This window comes from Condylura cristata, unplaced genomic scaffold (assembly GCF_000260355.1).
Source record: "Condylura cristata isolate star-nosed mole 26May11 unplaced genomic scaffold, ConCri1.0 scaffold00011, whole genome shotgun sequence".
NCBI lineage: Eukaryota > Metazoa > Chordata > Mammalia > Eulipotyphla > Talpidae > Condylura > Condylura cristata.
This window is the reverse complement of record NW_004567112.1, coordinates 1,927,985-1,948,143: the sequence shown is the minus strand read 5'-3', so window position 1 is coordinate 1,948,143 and position 20,159 is coordinate 1,927,985. Positions and strand designations below refer to the sequence as shown.

Below are 20,159 nucleotides of genomic sequence, written 5' to 3'. Positions count from 1 at the left end.
CCTGAGACAAGAATGGCCTGTCGGGGAACCACGTGCTGCTTAGAACAGATGAAATTCCTAATAAATTGCTTTGTTTAGATTTTACAGTTTCCTGTTGTAGGAAGCCTCACAAGTATGTTTCAGGAAATCGGTTCTCAAGAATAACACACGTTGGCGAAGAATGCAGTCCTTGCAAGAATGCAGAGTGGGCCATTAGCGAGCTCTGGCTCAGAATATCGGGAATAAATTCATCCTTAAAACACGACTCCACGTCTGACTCTGTCGTGTCTCCCAGTCTCTCGGTTTTGTTTTTAATTGTCGAGTTGTTTTACATTCTTTCATGCCTAGGTGACTGCCAGCGAATGTCTCTTCAGAGACCCTGATAAACAGTTTATATTTGTCAACAGTTTATATTTGCCTCTTCATCCAGGCGTCACCCTCAAGCCAGGACTGCGGGGGCCCAATTAGATAAAGTCACATTGTAAGTTACTTCTGAAGCTCACTAAGTGCTCGGCTTGCAAAAAGAGAGACACACGTCTCACTGACGAGACTCCGGCCTCCACGGTTCGCTCCCTCGTAGTCTTGAGCTCCCCGAAGCAGCGTGGCTGCCGGCCCCACATGTGAGAGGCAGACAGGAGCACGCCGGCCTGGGGCGGTAGAGCTGGTTGCGGCATTGACCTTGTTTGTCTCGTAAGTTTTATAGGAATCGAGCTGCGACCCTCCCTGGTGGTACATCCGGTTAAAGTGCAGCACTATGAAGCTGGCTGCAGCCGCCTCAGCGCCAGTTCAATCCTGGCCAAGGGGGTGACGCAGCTGACCCCACCTCTGGCCTGCACCCCAGTTCTGTATGCATAGATAAATAAATCTTTTCAGTTTCTATGGCCTTTTAACCTACTAGAAGCTCCTTTTACACGTGGAACACACAAAATGGGCTGGAGGATGTTGGCCAAACACGTTTCCTGTTGGTTAACTTCGGTCTTGTCCGGTCTATGGCAGCATCCGAATTTGCTTATGTTTCCCCTATTCCTAATCATTCCTTTTCTTTAAAACTGGGTAGCCCAGCGTGCTTTCAAAGAAAGAATCTTGATAAATGCTTGTAGGGAAACAGAAAAAGAGACAGGAGCTGGAGGTCGTCCTTTTATGTGTTTACATCAGTTATAGGACCACAGAGGCAGAACCTGTCATTTGTATGAAGAATCCAGTTTCGACGCTAAAGAACAGTGACGTCAGTTTTAAGTGGCCTGGCCCGTGGCGACTGGCCACGGAACACGCATCAAAGTACTTCCTCTTCCGATTGCATAGACGGCTCTGTGAAGACAGAGCTGGGGTCTGATCGAAATTAACCTGGCACCGATGGAAATTCGACTCTGCCGTGATGTGGGTGGGCGTGATCCCACACAAGGCGGCTGGTGGGTCAGGGAGAGCCGGAGGGCAGCCCGCCAGTCAGAAATCCCAGGAGTGGCGCAGCCCACACGCCAGCCGATTCGGTGTCCAGATTTATCACATGCTGTTGCTAACGGATCAATACCGCCCACAGACGTGACTGCCGGGTGGTGGAGTGCTCTAGGCTTGGGCACAGCTGATGGGCACGCAGCAACACCAGCGGGCCAGAGCTCCTCGGCCCTTCCAGACCAAGGCAAATTCATCACATTCACGTGACGGATGTGGAGGAGTTCCGGTTTCTGGTGAGTGGGCTCCGAGGAGCCCCTGTGTGGGGGCTGGGGCAGGGCCCTGCATTTCCAGCGGGGTGAACACCTTGCCTTAATGAGCCTTGAGTGGTGGCGTGGAGGGCGTACCTGCCGGGGCACCTTCCACAGCGTCCTCCCTCAGAAAGCCACCACCTTCCCAATTTATTTCCGCTGACACTCATGAATAGCCCGTGTGTGATTAAATTAGTCGTGTAAAGTAATAAACGGAGGCCCCTGAGCAAGGTTAGCATGAAGACAGTTTGGACACTGGCGAGGAGGTACGTGGGGCGTCGGCAGGGGCGAGTCAAAAACCTCAGACTTTGGGCCGCTGGGCCTGGAGGCAGAAACCTCAGGAAGCCACTGTAAGGGGTTTGCGCGGTGAGATGCTGGTCCAGCCCCGGGTCCCCCGGAGGAGGGCAGCCGGGGGCCCTGGCCCATCCCAGCGGGGAGGAGTTCCTGGGCCAGGAGGCTTTGACCGAATCACGGAAAGGGCAAGAGCTTTACGAGCTGCCCTCCCTGGGTGGGCCTGGGTGTTACACAGTCCCTGGGGCGCGGTTGGACTGGGGGAGGCCTCGGGCTAGACCGAAGCAAGGAAAGGGATGGAGTTCCTCAGCCCGCGGGAAGCGGCGGCAGCCCAAGGGGCCGGCGGGGGCCGGGAGGGGCTGGGTCGGCTGGCTGGGGCGCGGCTTCCTTACCATGACGATGCCCCCCGACTGCTCGGCGGTGCACATGCTCATGATGGGTGCCATGCCGATGGTGGTCCCCTGGAAATGCACGCCGCTGAAAGGCAAAGAAAGGACCTGCTCAGGAGGATCAGGGAGAAGACATTCTCTCACGCTCGGAACTCTCCCCGGCACTCCTCAACTCTGCACGGAACAGCACGCAAGTGAGAGAACAGGACACGTGGGCCGGGGTCCCAGCCCAGCCCCCTCAAGCTTCACTTCCCAGCGGCAGTGGGGCCGCCGGCCCCTCAGGTCCCGCTTCCCGCCAGCCACACCTCTGTGTGTACAGGTTATGTCTCCGCCTGGTTTCCAGAGGACGAAGGAAGCAGCTCTACGTGGTCTGCTGCTGAGGGTGAGAGTGTCACAGAGGAGCACGGTTAATTAATGAAATGCATGAGCTGGTTTACAGCGTTTTGGTGGTAGCTGTGTAACATAACCATGAGGCCAGAAGCCCAAACTCTCAAAATGTCCTGCCAAGGTAGCTCGCAGCAGTGAAGCTGGCTGAAACATGACTGCTTCTCTGAAGCCAGCTTAGCAGAAGTAAATACCTACGAAGCCTTGGCATCCTGGCAGGAAGCTTCTGGAAGGGGATCTCATGGCTGAGGCACAGGCTTTTCCTACAGGGAAACTTAAAACCTGATGGAGTCTAAGAACCTCAAGGCCTGTTTCATGAAATTAATTCCAACCTCATGCATTAAAAAGGACCTTGTGGGCAGCTGCTCAGGACAGATAGCCATCAGCTGCAAGTGACCGCTCTCCCTGGCCATGCAGCGCGACTCCCAACGAGGATGTGGGACAACGTAGGAGGCCACTATGTCAGGGCTGGTCAGGAAGAGGTGGCCCAGTCCCACCACAGGATAGTCTTAAGGCGAGACTCGGGTTGTCCTGGGCCGAAAGGAAGGCTCCCCCAGGGGTGCTGCGTGGGCGCGAGCCAGGCTGGTACAGACAGACTCTGGGCGTCACACAGAGCAGCTGATCCCACAAAGCAAAACGCTTCTGAAGACTAGTAGGCAAGAGCACAAGAGTGAGGTTACTGAGGTTAAAAGTGAGGGGGAAATGAAGTGAACAACCCCATCAAAAAATGGGCAGAAGAGCTAAAAAGACACTTCTCTAAAGTGGAAATGCAGATGGCCAACAAGCAGATGAAAAAATGTCCAACATCACTTGCAATAAGGGAGATACAAATTAAAACCACAATGAGATACCACCTTACCCCAGTGAGAACGGCACATCTTCAAACAACTAGCAACCACAAATGTTGGTGAGGATGTGGAGAAAAAGCAACTCCCCTGCACTGCTGGTGGGAATGCAAACTGGTACAACCACTATGGAAAACTGTTTGGAGGTTCCTCAAACTGCTAAACAAGGTGCTTCCCTATCACTCAGCAATCCCACTCCTAGGTATCCACCCAAAGGACACAAAAACACTGTTTTCAAAAAGATACCTGCACCCCCATGTTTATTGCTGCTTTATTCACAGTTGGAAAGACATGGAAACAGCCAACTTGCCCAAAAGTAGATGACTGGATTAAAAAGATGTGGTACATATATATAATGGAATATTACTCAGCAACCAAAAAAGAGAAACACATGTCTTTTGCAGCAACTTGGATGGAGCTGGAAGGGATCATGCTTAGTGAGATAAGCCAGAAAGAGAAAGAAAAATACCGGATGGTTTCACTCATAGCAGGAGTATAATGGACCAGGTGAGAAAATAATGATAATGATGAACAGCTATATACCAGAGACATTTTGTGGGGGTGGAGTGGGGATGGGGTCAAAAACAGTGGGGGGAAGGAAATGCACTGGACTGTGGTGATGGCACACGGGTGATTTAGTGATGGGAAGCCCACGGGGATGCAACTGAGGTGGAAAAATGCACACAATGATGTAAAAATAAACTATTATAAAATAAAAAAAAAAAGTGAGGGGGAGGGAGAGAAGGGAGAACAGTGGGGAAAAATAAAGGCGGGAAGACGAAACATTATTTGTTGAATCTCCTTGCAGGGACAGGCGCGTGGACACGCTGTCCTGGTGCCCGCTGCCGTCGGTTTACATCGGCCACTTGCAGAGTCAGACATTCTGGCGGGCACCCGTCGGGCGACGCGTGTGTGCGTTCCACCCTCGTCTACGCGTTTCAATCCAGCAGGAGGGCTGCAGGTTTTATATTTATGTCCACAGACACCATTTGAACAGATACACTTAGGCTTGTGTATAAATAATAAGGTCCTATAAGAGGCTAATTTATTTCCAGATGTTCAAGCTGGACAGACTCCATTTGGGAAAAAAACCAAAACACTCTGACTCTCCTTTTAGCTGTTCAGGATTAATCAGGGCATAAAATATGAGGCGACCGCAAGTATCCAAGGCGGGGAACCTGTGAAAATGGCCAAAGTAAATGACCAGGGAATTGAAACAGTCCGTGTGCATGTGGGCATTTCTGAAAGAGAGAGGAAGGGGGAAGGACATTTTTTAGCTTTTCATAAATGTGGAATAAACTAGACGGCTCGCCGCAGAAAAGTGTCTTTGACCCTGTGGCTTTCAGTTCAGCGAAATACCCGAGCAGCAGACAGCACGGCGTGAACGGGTGATGGACTTTAACGGTGCCACTGTCGCTTCGGTAACATCTCCTGGCTGCCTTGGAGGGTGACAGGGCTTTCTTTTTAAATGTGGAGGTGTCTGTAATGCACCCCAACAGGTCACCCTACGATAGCATTGTCTTTCCCTTGGGGCCACTATCTTTTTTTTTTTTTTTAAGACTTACTCATGCACACAGAACTGGGGCACAGGTCAGAGGTGCAGGGGGTGAGAGGATTCCCCAGAGACAGAGCGGGGAGCAGGACAGGCAGATGGACAAAGTGCACCGCTGAGGGGGGCAGCGGGGAGACGGGAGGGGTCTGTCTGGGGGTCACCCCCCGGCCGGGGATCGAACTCGTGCTGCAGTGGCCGCGGACAGCTTCACGGTGCCACACGTTAGCCTGGGTCCAGGTGCCACTCACTTTACAGGAATTTCCTTCTCCCGGCACCCCGGGGCGGCTCCAGCTGGGGGCTTCCAGGTTTGCGTTCAAAGCCCCTGAAGCAGGTGGTTTCATAACTGGTGCCAACCACGCATGGACCAAGACGCAGGGTGAAGGTGCCACTGCTGGGGCCTCTGGCCGGGAAGCGCAAGCGGACGGGGACACAGGCACACGCTAGTCATCTCCCGACCGGCGGCGGCGACCAGAGACGGCACAGCCGGCACAGCCAGTTTTTACTAACAATGACAGCAAACGAGCTTTGGGAAAACAGCCCACTCGGGCCAGCGTCATAGCCAAGATGAGAAAACACCTGCCAGGCGGTGGGGGGGGGGGGGGGGGCGGAGAGGGTGTTTTTCTCAGGGTGCAGAGGGAGACGTTCCCATCAGACCCACAGTTCCGGCCGGGATGGCGGCTCCCGCCCACGGGCCTGGGGGCTCCCCGCACCCCAGGGCCGCAGAGCGGGCAGCGCAGAGTGCATGTGCCGGGACCGTCTCTAAGCAACAGAGTCCGCCAGGCCCACCTGATCAGCTGGGCATTGTCATGCGACTTTCGAGGTAGAAGCTTCATCTTCCTCCAGTCCAGAAACTCGTGGAGGCTGGTGAACGGGTCCTGGCTGATGGCGCACCTGTCCACGTCATTCCACACCTCCACGCCAACCAGCACGATGCGGATGTTCAGCGGTCTGTAAAACTGAGGGAGACAGGGGTCCTCTGGGGGGCCGTTAATGCGCACAGAGGGAAGGGGCAGACGGGCAGCTCTGGTGATAGCGACCCCCGGGCGCTCTGGGTCCCCGGGCTCCGGCGCTCAAGGAGTGTCACGGCGCCCGGCGCAGGGGGGGTTCTCTGCTGCCGCTGCCCCCCGGCTGTTTTCAGCCGTCGCCAGCCTGTCCTCATTGGCCGGGAAGCGCGTTCTGGTGGGCTAACATGTGCACGTGGCCAAGAGCTGACCCTGCCCTGCCCGAGGCTAGCTAGTACAACAATGAGTGAATCAGGATCTCTGAGACACTCTGCCAAGGACAATAATTTGTTCGCGTTAAGCAAATGTTCTACTTATGAGTTAATGAAAAGGAATCTGTGTTAATTTTTCAGCAAAGATTCAGACTTGGCGGACACGATCCTATTCTGTCACCTACCATCCACCTAGGAGTTTTTCATTAAGTGAACAAGTCAGCATCTGTCAGCGCAGTAAAGGCGCACACAGAACCCTCTGCACACACTTTTATGGCCTTTCTCCTCACAGCCAGCCGTAAGCTTAGCGACAGCGTCGGGGGAGAGTCTGCTGTGGGAAGTTCCTCGTTGGCAAGCTTGTCGAGGGAAGCTTCCAGGAGCAGGCAAGTCGTCCCGCGGCCCGTGTTCCTGACCTCAGCCCACAGCCCTTTCTCGGCAAGCCTGGGGCGGGGGTGGGGGTGGGGGCTCTTGCAGAGGCTGACGGGGCTGCTCCCCACGGGCCCGCTGCGGACGAGCAGCCCGGGCAGAGGGAGGGCTTCCCGTTGCCCGCACTACCTCGCTGCCCCCGTGCAGGCCAGAGGCGGGGGTGGCGCTGAGCCTGGGGTGGAGGGGCCCGGACAGGGGGCCGTCTGCCTGGCTGTCCGATCCTTCAACGCCTGTGGTGTGTGAGGCAGGACACAAAGACAGAGTCTTCTTGATGCGGCAGGCAGCCGAGGGGCAAGAGGTGGGTGGAGATAATACCCGAAGACAAGTTCCAGATGTGAGCAGGTCTCTTCTCAGTTGCTAGAGTATCTGGCCAACAAGTCACAAAACTCACAGGAGCTCTACAGCTGAGAGCTACGCCCCATTCCAGAGCGGTGAAGTCACAGGCAAGAATCTCCCCAAAGCTGAGCCTCTGACCCAGGGCCTGACCCGAGCGAGACAGGCCCATGGCTTCCCTGGCCCGTCTCCCGTCATCTGGAGAGCAGGGGGCGAGCCGAGGAGCAGGACTGAACACAAGCTACAGCAGAGACACAGCGGCTGCAGCGGGCAGCCTGGTCTCCGGGCACTAGCGGGCGTCGCGTGAGTGAGTTAGCGGTCAGTCGCACCACCCGGCGCTGCCCTGAGCTGGCCTGCAACCAAGGCGGCTTGTGCTGGACCGTCGCCGGCCACGTCCCAGCCCAGGCCTGCCTGAATCTCCGGTTCCCGGCCTCCTCTGGAACCCACGGGCCCATGCTCGGCTGCTGTGCCATGACGCAGGGATCACGTGGGGGTACCCAGGCCCAGGGAGAAGCAGCAGGAGGCTAGCGGAGCCCACGCCAGCCCAGGGCGGCCCTGGGCACAGACGCCCCGGGCGGGCTTCGGCTTGCTGCGAGGAGCAGCGGTGCTGGCCAGCTGTCCCGCCCTGGAGCGGGCTTCGGTGCTAACGAGGGGCGTTTTCCTGATAAGGGTGTTTGGCGCCGCCCACCGACGCGCTCGCCTTCGCCAGTCACCTCCTTAGAAGGGGTCTCACCCCAGCAGTAGATGCCATGCCACCCCCCCGAAACCAGGCTCCGAGGAACGGGGCGTGTGTGACCCTCAGGAAGTGGCCACGTAGGGCCCCCTGCTGCCTGCTCCGCGAGCCCCCTTAGGGCCCCCTTTACGGTAGGAGGGTCGCAAACGTGGACGAGCACCCAGACTTCGAGGCAGGGTGAGGGCCTCTGCGGCCCCGCGCTCCCAGAACGATGCGCTGACCCTGCTGTCGTGACGCGGGAGGACGCGGGGCGGCCCCAGCGCCAGGCTGTCCCGCCACCAGGCTGTCTCCCTGCCCAGCGTTCAGGCGCCTTCCCGGGGCCCAGAGGAGGCCCCAGAGAGAAGCGGTCTGCTGCCTAGGAACCCCGCTGTGCGCAGCCGGGCCTGAGGGCGCCTCAGACGCCTGTGGACAGAGGGCAGCAGCGTCTGCCTGGCTCTTGCTGAGGCCGGGCCCTGGGACACCCAGCAGGAGGCTCGGGCACGGGGCACTGAGCCCTCCAACACACAGATCTACCCAGAAGTGGGCTCGGGGAAGCCAAGCTGAGGCTCCAGGAGGGCTTCCTGGAAGAAGTGGATCTGAAAAAACAGTGGGCGGCGTGAGGGTGATCTCTGGGGTCCAACACAGGAACGTGACTCCTCCAGGCTCAGGGCCCTGGAGAGGAAGGAAGGCCAGTGCGCAGAGGAAAACACGCCAAGAAATTAAACCGCGGGAGGCGCGTTCTTCCCCAGGCAGGCATGGAGGCGCCGCCTTCAGGGATTCGCAGCTGTGCTAAATCCTGCTGAGAAAGAATCAGGACAGAGCAGAGGTGAAAGGTTTGCTCCCTTCACGGGACCGGCGCCCCCACTCTGCATTGACGGGGCCTGGGGGTGGCTCGGCAACCGGAGCAGGGCTGGCTGGGCGCCCCGGGCTTTCTGCATCTCCTCGGCCACCGCACCCTGCCCCGCCGTCCACTCTGGGCCTCCCCCTCCCTGCGGCTGCTGCGTAGCCAGCCAAGTGGCCGTTTCAGAGTCCACAAGGGCAGAGGAGGATGGTGCGCCGGAACCCGGTTTGGGCCGGGGCACCCCTCAGCCGGGCAGCACAACAGAGCCCTGGCCCCCGCACGGAGCAGCGGCCCCCCGCGGGCCCCCAGGGGCCAGCCGCCCCGCTCGCCACCAGCCACGGGAGCACAGCCAGACCAGCGCCTCCGCCGCCCGCCGGGCCCACGCTGAGCCACGCTGCTCTCAGCCACCAGCGCGAGCTATAAGGAGCCCCGAGGGTTCGTTTTTGCGTTTTCAAACCCAAGCAGGCGATGCCACAGTGGGCGGCAAAGCAGCTGGACAGGGCAGCGACGCGGCCCGTGCGTCGTAGCCACCAGCCAGCCGGGCTGGCCTCGGCCACGCTTCCTCTACCTCAGAGGTCTCAGAAGGCCTCGTCTGGGCCATCTGAATCCACACGCCTGGCTCTGTCCAGCAGTCAGGGGTGGCTCTGTGGGGTGGGGTGGCTTTCGTTTCCCTGGAAACTTGAAGCCCCAAGTGCACGTCACCGGGCTGCCTACAGGCCTCCTGGGGCGCCCCCCCGACTGTGCTGGGCTGTCTTAGGGTGTGTTGCAGCCATGAGAATCACCTGGGGATGGTCCTGCTCTCTGACTGCCACCCCAGGGAGCCATGCCTTGGGCGTCCCAGGCCCCCCAGGAGTTCCAGGAGTGGGGGAGCCCTGTCTGAGGCACGTTCCCCACGGTTCTCACGAACCAACATGTAAGGAGCAGCGACCCGTGGTGTGCACCGGCCAGGCTCCCAGGCCTTTGCTAAGGCGCTGCTGACCCAGCTCCGGGTGAGGGACTTCCCACTCTGATGGAGCCAGAGTCAATCTCTGTGTCCCACGTCTGGGGAGCCCAGGGAGCCCCCATAGCTGGCAGCAGCGGTGGGGGCTGGTGCAGAGGCCTGGGAAAGAGCCCAGTCGGGGAGTCCTCAAAGGGCAGATGCACCGTGTTGGGGTTCTAGGCCTTACGGTGTGTGGGGGGTTCCCTGGCTGGAAGAGTCCGACCGTGGGGTGACCCAGGAGCCCGGCGCTGAGGAGGGAATCCCGCTGCCAGCCCAGGGCCGGGAAGGGGGCCTCCCTGCCCAGTCGCCCCGTCCATTTCCAAACATTCACATGACGGGAGCGGTTGAATTACCTGCAGGAGGACATACCTTATCAACGTGATTAGCGATCTCTATCAGTCGCTGCTTAACTTTCTCCAGATCTTTTCCTTGCCTCTGAAACTTAACAATTGTAAATGTCAGCATTATTAGTGGCAGGGATGTCAATCAACTCCCATCTTCCCAGCTCCTGGAAATGTGAAGACTCAGCTTTACAAACCACGGGGGATCGTCCCTGGTCCCCACCCTGCCGAGTAATTTCCCGTTCAGGGACTTTCTGAAACTCCCTGAATTTCACCCGGGCCAAGAGCTCATAAGACAGTAACTTCTGCGATTTTTCCAGCCTCATAAAGGATGGAGGCAGTGACATGTTTTGGCAAAGGGAAAACAGACAGCTGGAAGGCGCTCCCAAGCCATTTCTCATCGTCAACTCGATTTCAACTTCCCTAGGAATTTCCTTCCAATTTGCTTTTAAAAACTAAATAGTGAAAGGACTAGCAGCTTGAGGCAAACAAGTCAAACAACGCAGAGGCGAATGGGTAAAAAGTGGGTGAATTTCCTTCTCTCCGCCGCTGGCTTTCCACATGGGAATGGTTTTCTGAGATATTAGCACGCTTGTTTTGCTCAAGGCGCTGAATGAGGTGGCGAGAAGGTGTCACTCCATTCATTCAGAGCGTGGCAAAGGCAAGGAACAGTCCGAGAAACCAGCCTAAAGATGCTGTGTGCGTGGAAAGAGAACCCAGCTTCGTTTCGAGCCGGGACTCAGTGGCTCTTCCTGCTGCACTTCCTTTCTGAAAAGGAAATCTGAAATCTTCACTGCCATGCCCCTGGTATCCTGTAAGCTGCAGGGGCCCTGAGTTACAGCTGAGCATCTGTGTGGGCTCCCGTATACTCACCCCCTGAATCCGGTTTCCATCCTCACCACGGACCGAACCCCTTTACTGACACGTGTTACCCACAGCCACACACCCCTCCAGCAAGCACGGTTTCGTTCTCATCATCTAAGAACCTATTGTATATATATTTTATATATAATATAAAATATATGAGAGGTGGACACTGACCGGGTGTTCCTTCCCAAATATTCCTGCCTTTTCTTCTTACTCAATCAAATGTTATCGATTTGCCATTTGTTTATAAAACTGTGATTTGGCGAGCAATCTCTGCTGCCGCTGCCTTCATTCGTTGGATTTAGGACATAATGGGACATGTTTTACATCAAACTTTTCCCAACGCATTTGAGACTGTGTCCTAAAGCCATCTGCTGCCCGCCCCCCCCCCACCCCCCCGTAATTCTCCTTGTTTGGAGAGCTTAGCTGCAGGCCTCTCTGGGCTCCTGCTTGCTTTGCAACCTTTGCTATTATTCCGTAACATCAGATGGACTGTGACTATTTTATACTCTACGCTATCAGAAGACCACTTTTCAAGGGAGCTATTTACAACACTTTTGAAGACTCATGGAAATGAGGTCAATTCGAGCAGGAAATGATGCGTTTAATGCTGTCTTTACTGTCTTCATGCCTTTGGCCGGCCGGCCGAGACGTCTGGGGCGCTCTCACCTCGCGGTTGTCTGCCACGATAACCAGCTCCACGTACTTGGTCAGCTTGAGCGTCTCTCTTTTTTGCTGCCAAAAACAAACACGGACTTAGTTCCTGTCCACACTTCCCTGCGGCCTCCGACACCCTGCCGACACCTTGCTGGTGGGATGCCTGAGCGGGGGCGAAACTCACTGACCACCCAGCCGGGCGCCTACACGGCCCTTCCAGCCAGAAACCGTCCCCGCCGAGCGCCCCAGGGAAACCTCCCCACGGAGGCCGGCCCCACGTCGCCAGGGAGCCGAGCAGGGCTCCGAGCCCCCAGTCACCGCGCGTCCGGTCAGACGCAGCTACGCGAGCAGCTGGCCGTGCACACGCGGCGTCCAGCAAGCCCAGAGCCCCGTCGCAAGGTTCCTGAGGCTGAGGGGGAGATCGTGGCCCTCGTCTTTGGTTTTGTCCTTGTCTCGGTTTTGTGGTCTGAGAAAAGTGAAAATGTTTTTGAGCAGGAATCCCAGAACCCTGCGGGCCACCTACACCAGGGGGCGCATCTCATCTGGTCAGAGCCAGCGCTGGACAGCAGGGGACAGGCAGAACGGCCGGTCATCAGGGCACAGGCCAGGCGAGCAGGTGCTCGGAGGAGACCCGAGGAGAGCCAGCAGGAAGAAACAACGTCCAGCGAGAGCACACTGGAAGAAGTGCCTGGAGCGAGGCGCAGGGCGGGGCGGCGGGGGTGAGGAGCGGCCCGAGGCGCCTCTCCAGGGCAGGGCGAGCTGACCAGAGCAGCGGGGGGCGCCTGCCCCAGCCGAGCCGCTGCGGGGACCCGTTGGACTCAAGTTCCCGCTAACAGACAAGGAAAACACTGGCTTTTCCTAGGAATGCCTGGGAGAACCCCGAAGGCGTATTTAGGAGGAAAGGGCCGTCAGGGAGGGGGCGGCCTTACAAGGCATCGCCCAGGCCAGAGCCCGGCGGGAAGCCGCCACTCTGCCATCACGGGGGTCGCGGGACACGCGAGGGGCCAGGGCGCTGCTGATGGTGCGCTCCCCCCGCCGTCCAGCCCAGCCGGCCGTGGCCACGCCTGCAGGCCAGGGCGGATGCCACGAGGCCGAGGCCACCCTGGTCACAGAGCCCCGAGAGCCCGTCTAAAACGGGGGAGGGGGGCGCCCCAGATGGTTCCCCAGAGAAGCTCGGAGCCTGGGGGCTGAGCCGAGAGGCAGGAGCCCGCGCACTCGCGCAGCACTGTGAGCCCTGGGGCTCTGGGGGACCCCGCTGTGGGGCGACGGCTCCGCCGCTATGGGGGAGGAGACTGCTCTGATGCCTGGTGGGCAGCACTAGACGCCCGGTGTGAGGGCTGGGCCCTTTGGGCACGGGAGAGCGCCACCCCTCCCCACAGCCCGACGGGCCTTCAGAGAGGGGGCAGCCGCACGGACAGAGCCAGGCCAGCCCCACAGCACGGCGCGGGGAGGACACCTTCCCCGGCAGAGGGGCCAGATGAAGGCTGGGGGGTCTCCAGGAGGCCTCGGGCGGCATCCTGGCCCACGTGGGGTCTGCGGACACCCGCAGCCCCGGGCAGCGGCCTGTTCCTACTCAGGAGCCCAGCAGGCCGCGGCTGGGGAGGCGGCTGCTGGCAGCTCTGACCAGAGGAGGGATCGTGAAACCCCCGGAAGGAAAATGCACGGGTGCTGAGGTTTGCCTCTGCGGTGTGCTGCGAGGGCGCCAGCAGCAGGTAGACCCAGCTGGCTGGGCCAAGCCGAGGGGCTGTGCGTCCCCACAGGGGCCCTTGAGGGGGAGGGGGCGCAGGGGGCTGCGGCGGGACCCCCAGGCCTGCAGAGGGAGCCGCCCCTGGGGCTCTGACTCAGGCCTCCTGCCGGAGCCCCTCGGGCTCCCACAATGAACCCAGAGTCCTGTCAAGGTGGCCAACAGCTGGCGCTTAGCGCCGCCCGGACACCCAGCGCAGGCTCCTGCTGCGCCGTGCAGGAGAGGCCAGCAGGCAGGAGAGCGCAGCCCGCACCCCGCCGCGCCAGTGGACGCGGAGCCGGCAGAGGGTGCCGGGAAGCGGCGCACGGGCGGGAGAGAAGCGGAGCACGAGGGTTCTGGCCGTCTCGTGGAGGCGGGCAGGTGAGGGTGCCGGGGCGCTAATTCAGCTCCCCAGTGCCACCGACCTGTAAGTTGCTTTTTGAGGACAGTGACAGTACCTGGAGACACACTGAACTGACCGGGCTGCGGCGACGCCTGCCTCTGACTCGCAGCTCGCCGCACTCCACGAGGCCTCACCGAAACGTTTCTCTAGTCTGAGTGGCGGGGATTCCGCCCACCCTGTCTAGGGAGCTCGGGCACAGGGTCAGAAGCTGGCCAGCGAGCCCCAGCCCGACTCAGACGTCTCAGCGTGGGCAACGGCGGGCCCCGCGGTGCCCCGAGGGAGTGCCTGCACCACGCCATGTAAACGGGGGGCTGGCTCGTGTGTGCAGAAGCTACAGCCTGGCCGCCTCTGCTCTGGGCCAGGGGTCAGAGGGACGTGCGCCCAGGGCCGCAGAGAGGCCACCCCGCTCCTGACTCTGACGTGCTGATGGGTGGAGAAAAGCGGGGCAGATTTATGGGGCGGTGGCAGATGGGGCGTCTTTCAAGTTCGGGGATTCAGGTCCAGCCCCCTCCTTGGGGTGTCCGTGCCAAGGTGAGCTACGGTGCCCGACAGGTGTCTTTCTACCTGCGCCTGCGTGGTGGGGAGCAAAGAACCTGTGAGCACCCGCCAGAGATCTCGGGAGCCTGTGAACAAACACAGGAAGGTGGGGCCACGCAGGCGACACGGGAGGAGGGAAGCGAGAACCCCGCTAGAATGAGAAGTCCCAACCGGCTCAGGTGCGAACGGGCTCCAGGACACACCCCTGCCCACAGGTGGGAAGGGCAGTTAGCCTTCTGGCTACCCCTGCGGTGTGAACTGGAGAAACGCTTAGACGTGAGCCAAGGGGAGAGAGCTGAGGGGGAGCCGGCGCGAGGCGGGCACACTCCACGGCGCAGTGAGAGCCCCGAGTCGGGCCAGGGCGGCCCCCGCGTGGCCTGAGCTGGGGCGGCGCGGAGGTGTCTGGGCTGTCAAGCAAGCACAGGGTCCCCGCGGCGCCCCAGGCTGGCGGCTCGTCTCAGCCCGGTCTCCAGCCGACACGGCTGCGGGCTGCTCTGGGGGGCTCCTCGGCCGCCCGGGGCGGGGGGGCGCTGTTCTGGACGTGCCGCTCGTTCCTGGTGGAGTTGCTGGAGGCGCAGTCTCAGCGGGGCGAGGAGCCTCCTGGGCCCGACAGCTGGACGGGCTCTGGTGGGCACTGGCGCTCCACGCGTGAACTGGACGTGGGCGGAGGAGACGGCTCCTCGGGGTCCTGGGAGCGGGTCCCCTTGCTTCCGGGGGTGGTGGGCGCCCCTGGGTCCTGCCCTCGCGGAGGCCCATGGACGGCGGCCTCATGCCCCCTGAGCCTGTGCTGCCCGGCGTGGAGGTCCCCACGCGCACCAGCTTCAGAACCTGATCAGCCCCCAAGGGGCTACCAAGCCCCCGAGACTCCCGGGGGGCCGTCCTCCCTCCCGACACCGGGGGGCACGCACCAGATGCCCAGCTCCCCACAGTCTCGCCCTGGGGCCCCTTCCTACCCTTCTTGCCCGCGTCTGGGAGGGTGGTGGGTGCTGGCCTGCAGCTGCGCCCCAGGAGCCGTGGAGGGCCCCGCAGGCCCCCCAGAGGCCCCCCAGGCTCTCCGCCGGGGCCAGCTTGTAGGCGCCGGCTGGCTCCGTCACCGGCTCCAGGACGTAGGTTTTATTCTCAAACATGACAAGTCCCCTGTTGAAAAAGAAATGAGAGAAGCACGTCACGTGTGAGGGTGGCGCCCGGCGCCCGCCAAGGCTGTGCCCAAGCAGGCGGTCGGGGAGCAGCACCCCTTCAGGCACACGCGGGTTTCCCCAGAAGGCTGTTTCTGGGCCCCACGCTGGCACGGAGCTCTCTGGAAAGCCTGGGGATGCTTTCTTGTAAAGAACACACAGAGTTTGGTCCTCGTGCTCTCTGGTTTTGTTTTAAGCTTCTCCAAGAGAGATTTCCAGAAGACCCGGTGAGAGAAGGCAATTCCCTGCTCGGGAAGCCGCCGAGTGGCGCACGCGTCGGGAATCCCTCGGGACGCGGCTGCCACCGGCTCTCCCCCAGCCCGTCACACTGCGGGCGGCGGGGGGCGGCGGGAGGGGTCTCAGCGCCCCACTATGCGCGCAGGACCGACTCAGCCCGGGCGCCCAGGCGGTCTCCAAGGCCACGGAAGAGCCGGAAGGCTGGACGCGCCCTGGGCTTCCTGGACGGCCTCAGCGAGCCCCAGCAATTTCTCAGTCTCTGCTGCATCCCAGACAGAAGTCTCTGCCTCACCCACTGCCCCAAGGTCCTCCCTGTCATTCTGAACTCTGGGGGACACCCTGGGATAGGAAAGGTCCTCAGGTCCAGTCTGGTTCCTCTGGACAGTGGATAACACAGCTCCAGTTCAGGGAGGAAGCCGAGGCGTCTCTGCAGAGGGAGGTGTTGCAGTAATAACCAACTTTGTCAGTAGCTTGCTAAAAATACTATTTTCATCTGTGTTTCCTAAAAGCAGCTCTTTTGAAGAAAACCCACATATCATTTTACTCTACTGGATGCTTTTTGTATGAGTATAAAATACACAGGAACCCCCGCACGGGCCCGGCAGGCGCCCGCGTCGCCCTTCGCTCACTCGCAAGTGGCGACTCTCCCATGTGAATGCAGGACAGAACCTCACGTGCGCGCTGGGGACACAGGGCCTTTGAATCAGTCACTGGTCTGTCCAGGACTCGAATGGCGAGCACAACCCAACGACCAGTTCCTCACGGCTCACCGCTGGACTCCACCGTCAGCGCTGCGCGATGCTTTACAGGCAGCAAGTGAAGCAGGAGCCAGTTTGACCCTGGGCCAGACGGCGGAGACCCCAGAAGTGTGCACAGGGCGGCCGGAGACGAGGAAGGCAGGGGGGTGTGGGGTGGCTGGAGGGCCAGACCCAGCATGGGGACACAGGCGGCCCAACATGGGGAGACCCCCGCTATTGTGAGCGGCCCCCACTCTGCACCGAGGCCTCAGAGGCTTGGAGCACTGAAGAGTTCCAGCCGTTCCCAGTCTCCGCTGACAGCGGCCTTCCCACGCTCTTCTGCGCCGGCCCCCCACGCACCCCCCCATGTAGGGGTGCAGTGGGGCTCTGGGGAGCCGCCGGGGAGACGGCCTGCACCTCTCTTCCTCGCAGCTGTCCTTTGGGCAACAAAACTTAGGTCCCCACCTTCAGAAGTGGCAAGCAGCCAGCGGGACGTGCGTGTCGGGGCGTCCATAGCAAAGTCTCCGTTAAGACACGCCGGGGAGCAGCAGCCAGGGAGAAGTGGGTGCAGGCGCGCTTCGGGCACGTAGGGGCTGGCTGGGGACCGGCTCCTCGTCCAGGAGGCAGGCACTGGCCCGGCTGCACCATGCCCGCTGCCCTGACCGGGTCCCGGGGAGCGAGCGAGCGCCCGAGCGCTCAGGAGAGGCCCATTTCTGAAAAAGTTTTCCACTTAATGGAAAATTTCTAGAAATCGACTTAGTCATAAAAATGTTTTCCTATCTGCTTTTATCTCTTAAGTCATCCAAAGGCCAGATGTGGGGAAACTGGGGTGAAGGCTTTCCCTTTGCTCCCAACAAATGCAGCCCATAACAGTCTAATTAAATAATTGCCTTGGACTATCTTGGGTATAATTAATCACTTAGCTCTGGAGATTGCTGGAAACAGCAGTGGACACGAATTTCAAGGTTCAGGGTTTCTGAGATGTAAAATTTTGATGTTCTCACAGCCCTTGCTGGCCCCCAGCTAGATAAGCGAATGCAATTTGAACGGAATGTCATAAATATTAAGTTGCAAACTTGGAGTTGGAAGTATCTCAGAACAGGAATTTAAATCCAGCAGATATTGAACGTGGAGTTCTTCCCCCCAGGGAGGGATGGGGTGGGGGTGGAAACAGCTGACAGCTTTTCTGGGGGAGATTAGGAGGATGAGAGGCGCACTGGGCAGCCTCACCGGAGGACGAGGCCAAGGCCCGGCCTTTGAGTCGGTGAGTGAGTGAGTGAGGGGCAGGAGAGAGGAGGCCTGGGCCCTGCGGCCACCCCTGATCACCCTGTGCCTGGGGCCCGGGCGCGGGCCCATCGCGCCCGTTATCGAAGGTCCCACTCAGCGGCTGCTCTGGCTGTCACCCCCAGCCGCCCAGAGCACGCAGACTCGGGCAGGGCGGCACCGCTCCGGACCCGCACAGGCAGTGGGGTGACGGGGCGCGGCCAGAGACGCCCAGGGGCCCCGCTCAGGAGGGCCTGGGGCAGAAGAGGCCAGCCGGGGGCCAGAGGAGCTGGGTCTGGACATTCCGGATTTTGAGCAGGTGGAGAGACTGGGGAGCTTGGCAAGGCTTGACCTGCGTGCCGCACGGTGGAGGTCAGAGGGACCTGGGAGGGGCCCAGAGGGGCCATGCGGCCGGCCGCAGCTCCCGCCCCCGGCTGTGTACCCAGCAGGACCCAGTGAACCCTGCCTGGGAGAAGCAGGGCCAGCAGGAGAGCCCAGCCAGGTGGAAGCCTTGGGCCCAGCGGTCACAGAGCAGACATCAAGGTCAAATTTTCATTACGGCTTTACCTGCACTTGGAGCTCAGCTCTTCCTCGCTGCGATCCGCTACACTTTCAGAATTCTTAGCAGTTAAACTGGCTGGGATCGGGCTGTGTTGCCCCTTGCTGGCCTGGGGCGAGCCCAGCATCCCACCCCACGCTCAGCGCGGGCCTCCTGCCAGGCTCCACGCAGCGCCGAGTGGCCCCGGGGCCCGGGCGCAGGGGCCAGCAGACAGCGGCGAGCCAGGGCACCTTGGGGCCACTCTGCGGTCTCGGGGCCTCTGCCGTGGGCCAGGTCGGTTGAGCTGAGAGCTGGGAAAGTCCAGTCAGCTGTGTCGCGGGAACGGGGCCGGCTGGCCCTGGCCCGGCCTTGTCCTTCAAGGCGCTTCTCTGTCAGTTTCTCAGCTGAGATTTCTGGTTGGGTTTCTCCAAATGGGCCAGTCAGCGTTGTTTGTTAAGATCCGATAATCAAACTGCCTCCACGCTGAACTTCCTGCCTTCTGCGCGTGGCTGTGAGGGCCCCGATGGCCCGGCGGGGCGTGATGATGCTCCTTACCGCCGAGGCCACAGCACCGGTCACTCCGCCCCGGAGAAGTGAGTGACGGTCTCTGGTGTAAGGGGCCACGGCGTTTTGCGTTACATTTGTTGCCACCATCTGAGACCTGGACGGACCTTCCTCTGGCAGCTGAAATCAGCGCGAGGCTCTGGGCCGGAAACGCGAGCTCCTCCGGCACCAGCGGCCTCCGTCTGAGCGGCTTTGTGGATGGCACCGCCCGGGGGTGTGTCCGGGACGCTCCCCGCACGAAGGCCCCACGGGAGGCGGGGCACGGTCACGCGTGAACGGGGCGAGGTGCCCACCCCGACGCCCCGGGGTGCCCGTGTGCAGGGGAGCCTGCCACGCGCCGAGCTCCGGGGTCAAAGCTGACGCAGGTCCGCAGGGGCGCGGGCTCTTGGGGTCCCCTCGGCCGTCAAGGGCCCGTGTCCTCGCGGCCGCAGCGCGCTGGGGCGGGAGGCTCGTGGGGTGCGGCCCCCTCGATGCGCTGCTCCCGCCTGTCTCCCCGACAGCGCCCCCGCCGCCCCCTGACCGCTCTCCCAGCGGCTCCCTCTGTTTTCTCTGCAAACTCCGACGCGGGGCCGGGCGGAGCTTCCCTGGGCTGCTGCGCTGTCTGCGTGGTCCCAGGTTGCAGAGCTGCAGCATCGCTCTAAGCCCGAGTTTCCCTGGGCAGCTCCTCTCCGCCTGGAGCCGCTGCCGCCTGCGCTGTACCCCAGGGCCGTGGCGCCTCTGCCACGCTGCAGGTCCGGCACAGCCCCGCTGCTTTTCCACTCAAAAGGTCAGAAGCGGAGGCCGCAGCTCGGAGTCCCCCTGCTGGGGCGCGGTCCGCTGCCGTCTGACAATGGCTCAGAGCTGGGGAGTCAGTCGGGACTCTCGGGGGCGGGTCCCACCAGCGCGGGGGTCGCACCCCACGGCCTGGCGTTCGTACCTCTTGTGACCCCAACCGCACGCGTTTCAGTTCTGGGGCCAGGCCGCGGGCTCCAGGCACTGAGAGGGGACGGTCTCCGGTGCTGGACACAGGCCGGATACGCGTGGGAGACGGGTGTGAGCAGTCAGAGACGGGTCCAGCTCTGCGGACTCGGGACACAGTTTGGGGGGGGGCAGAGCAAGCTGGGGGTGTGGGTGCTGTGGTCCTAGTACTTTAAAAGCAGACACCCCCAGCCCGGGCTGTTTGCTGCTGGGGAGGAGGAAACGGGGAGCCACACCCCACCTGCTGTCCCGAGAGGGACGGGAGCCAGGGGCAGGGAGCCTCGGCATCGAGGACATGCACGGACTCAACAGGCCAAACAGGCTGGCCTTGGGGAGACATGAGGAAAGGGACCCCGCAACCTGAGACCGTGGGGGCAGAAATGGGGCAGAGGAGCAAAGAGGCTCCACGGAAAGGCTGGAGCACTGCACCCCTCGTCTGGACCCTGCACCCCTTGTCTGGACCCTGCACCCCTCATCGTCCGGACCCTGCACCCCTCGTCCGGACCCTGCACCCCT

At 60.8% G+C, this 20,159-nt stretch overlaps 1 protein-coding gene across 1 annotated transcript in view; it reads right to left on the bottom strand.

Annotated features, from left to right (window-relative positions):
• ADAM12 (ADAM metallopeptidase domain 12) overlaps window positions 1-20,159 on the bottom strand; it is a 178,226-nt gene that overhangs the window by 43,497 nt on the left and 114,570 nt on the right. Inside the window, 5 exon segments of the mRNA XM_004680953.1 lie at window positions 2,363-2,447; window positions 5,927-6,096; window positions 10,014-10,085; window positions 11,522-11,587; window positions 15,126-15,309. Of these exon segments, the coding sequence (XP_004681010.1) occupies window positions 2,363-2,447; window positions 5,927-6,096; window positions 10,014-10,085; window positions 11,522-11,587; window positions 15,126-15,309 (577 nt within the window).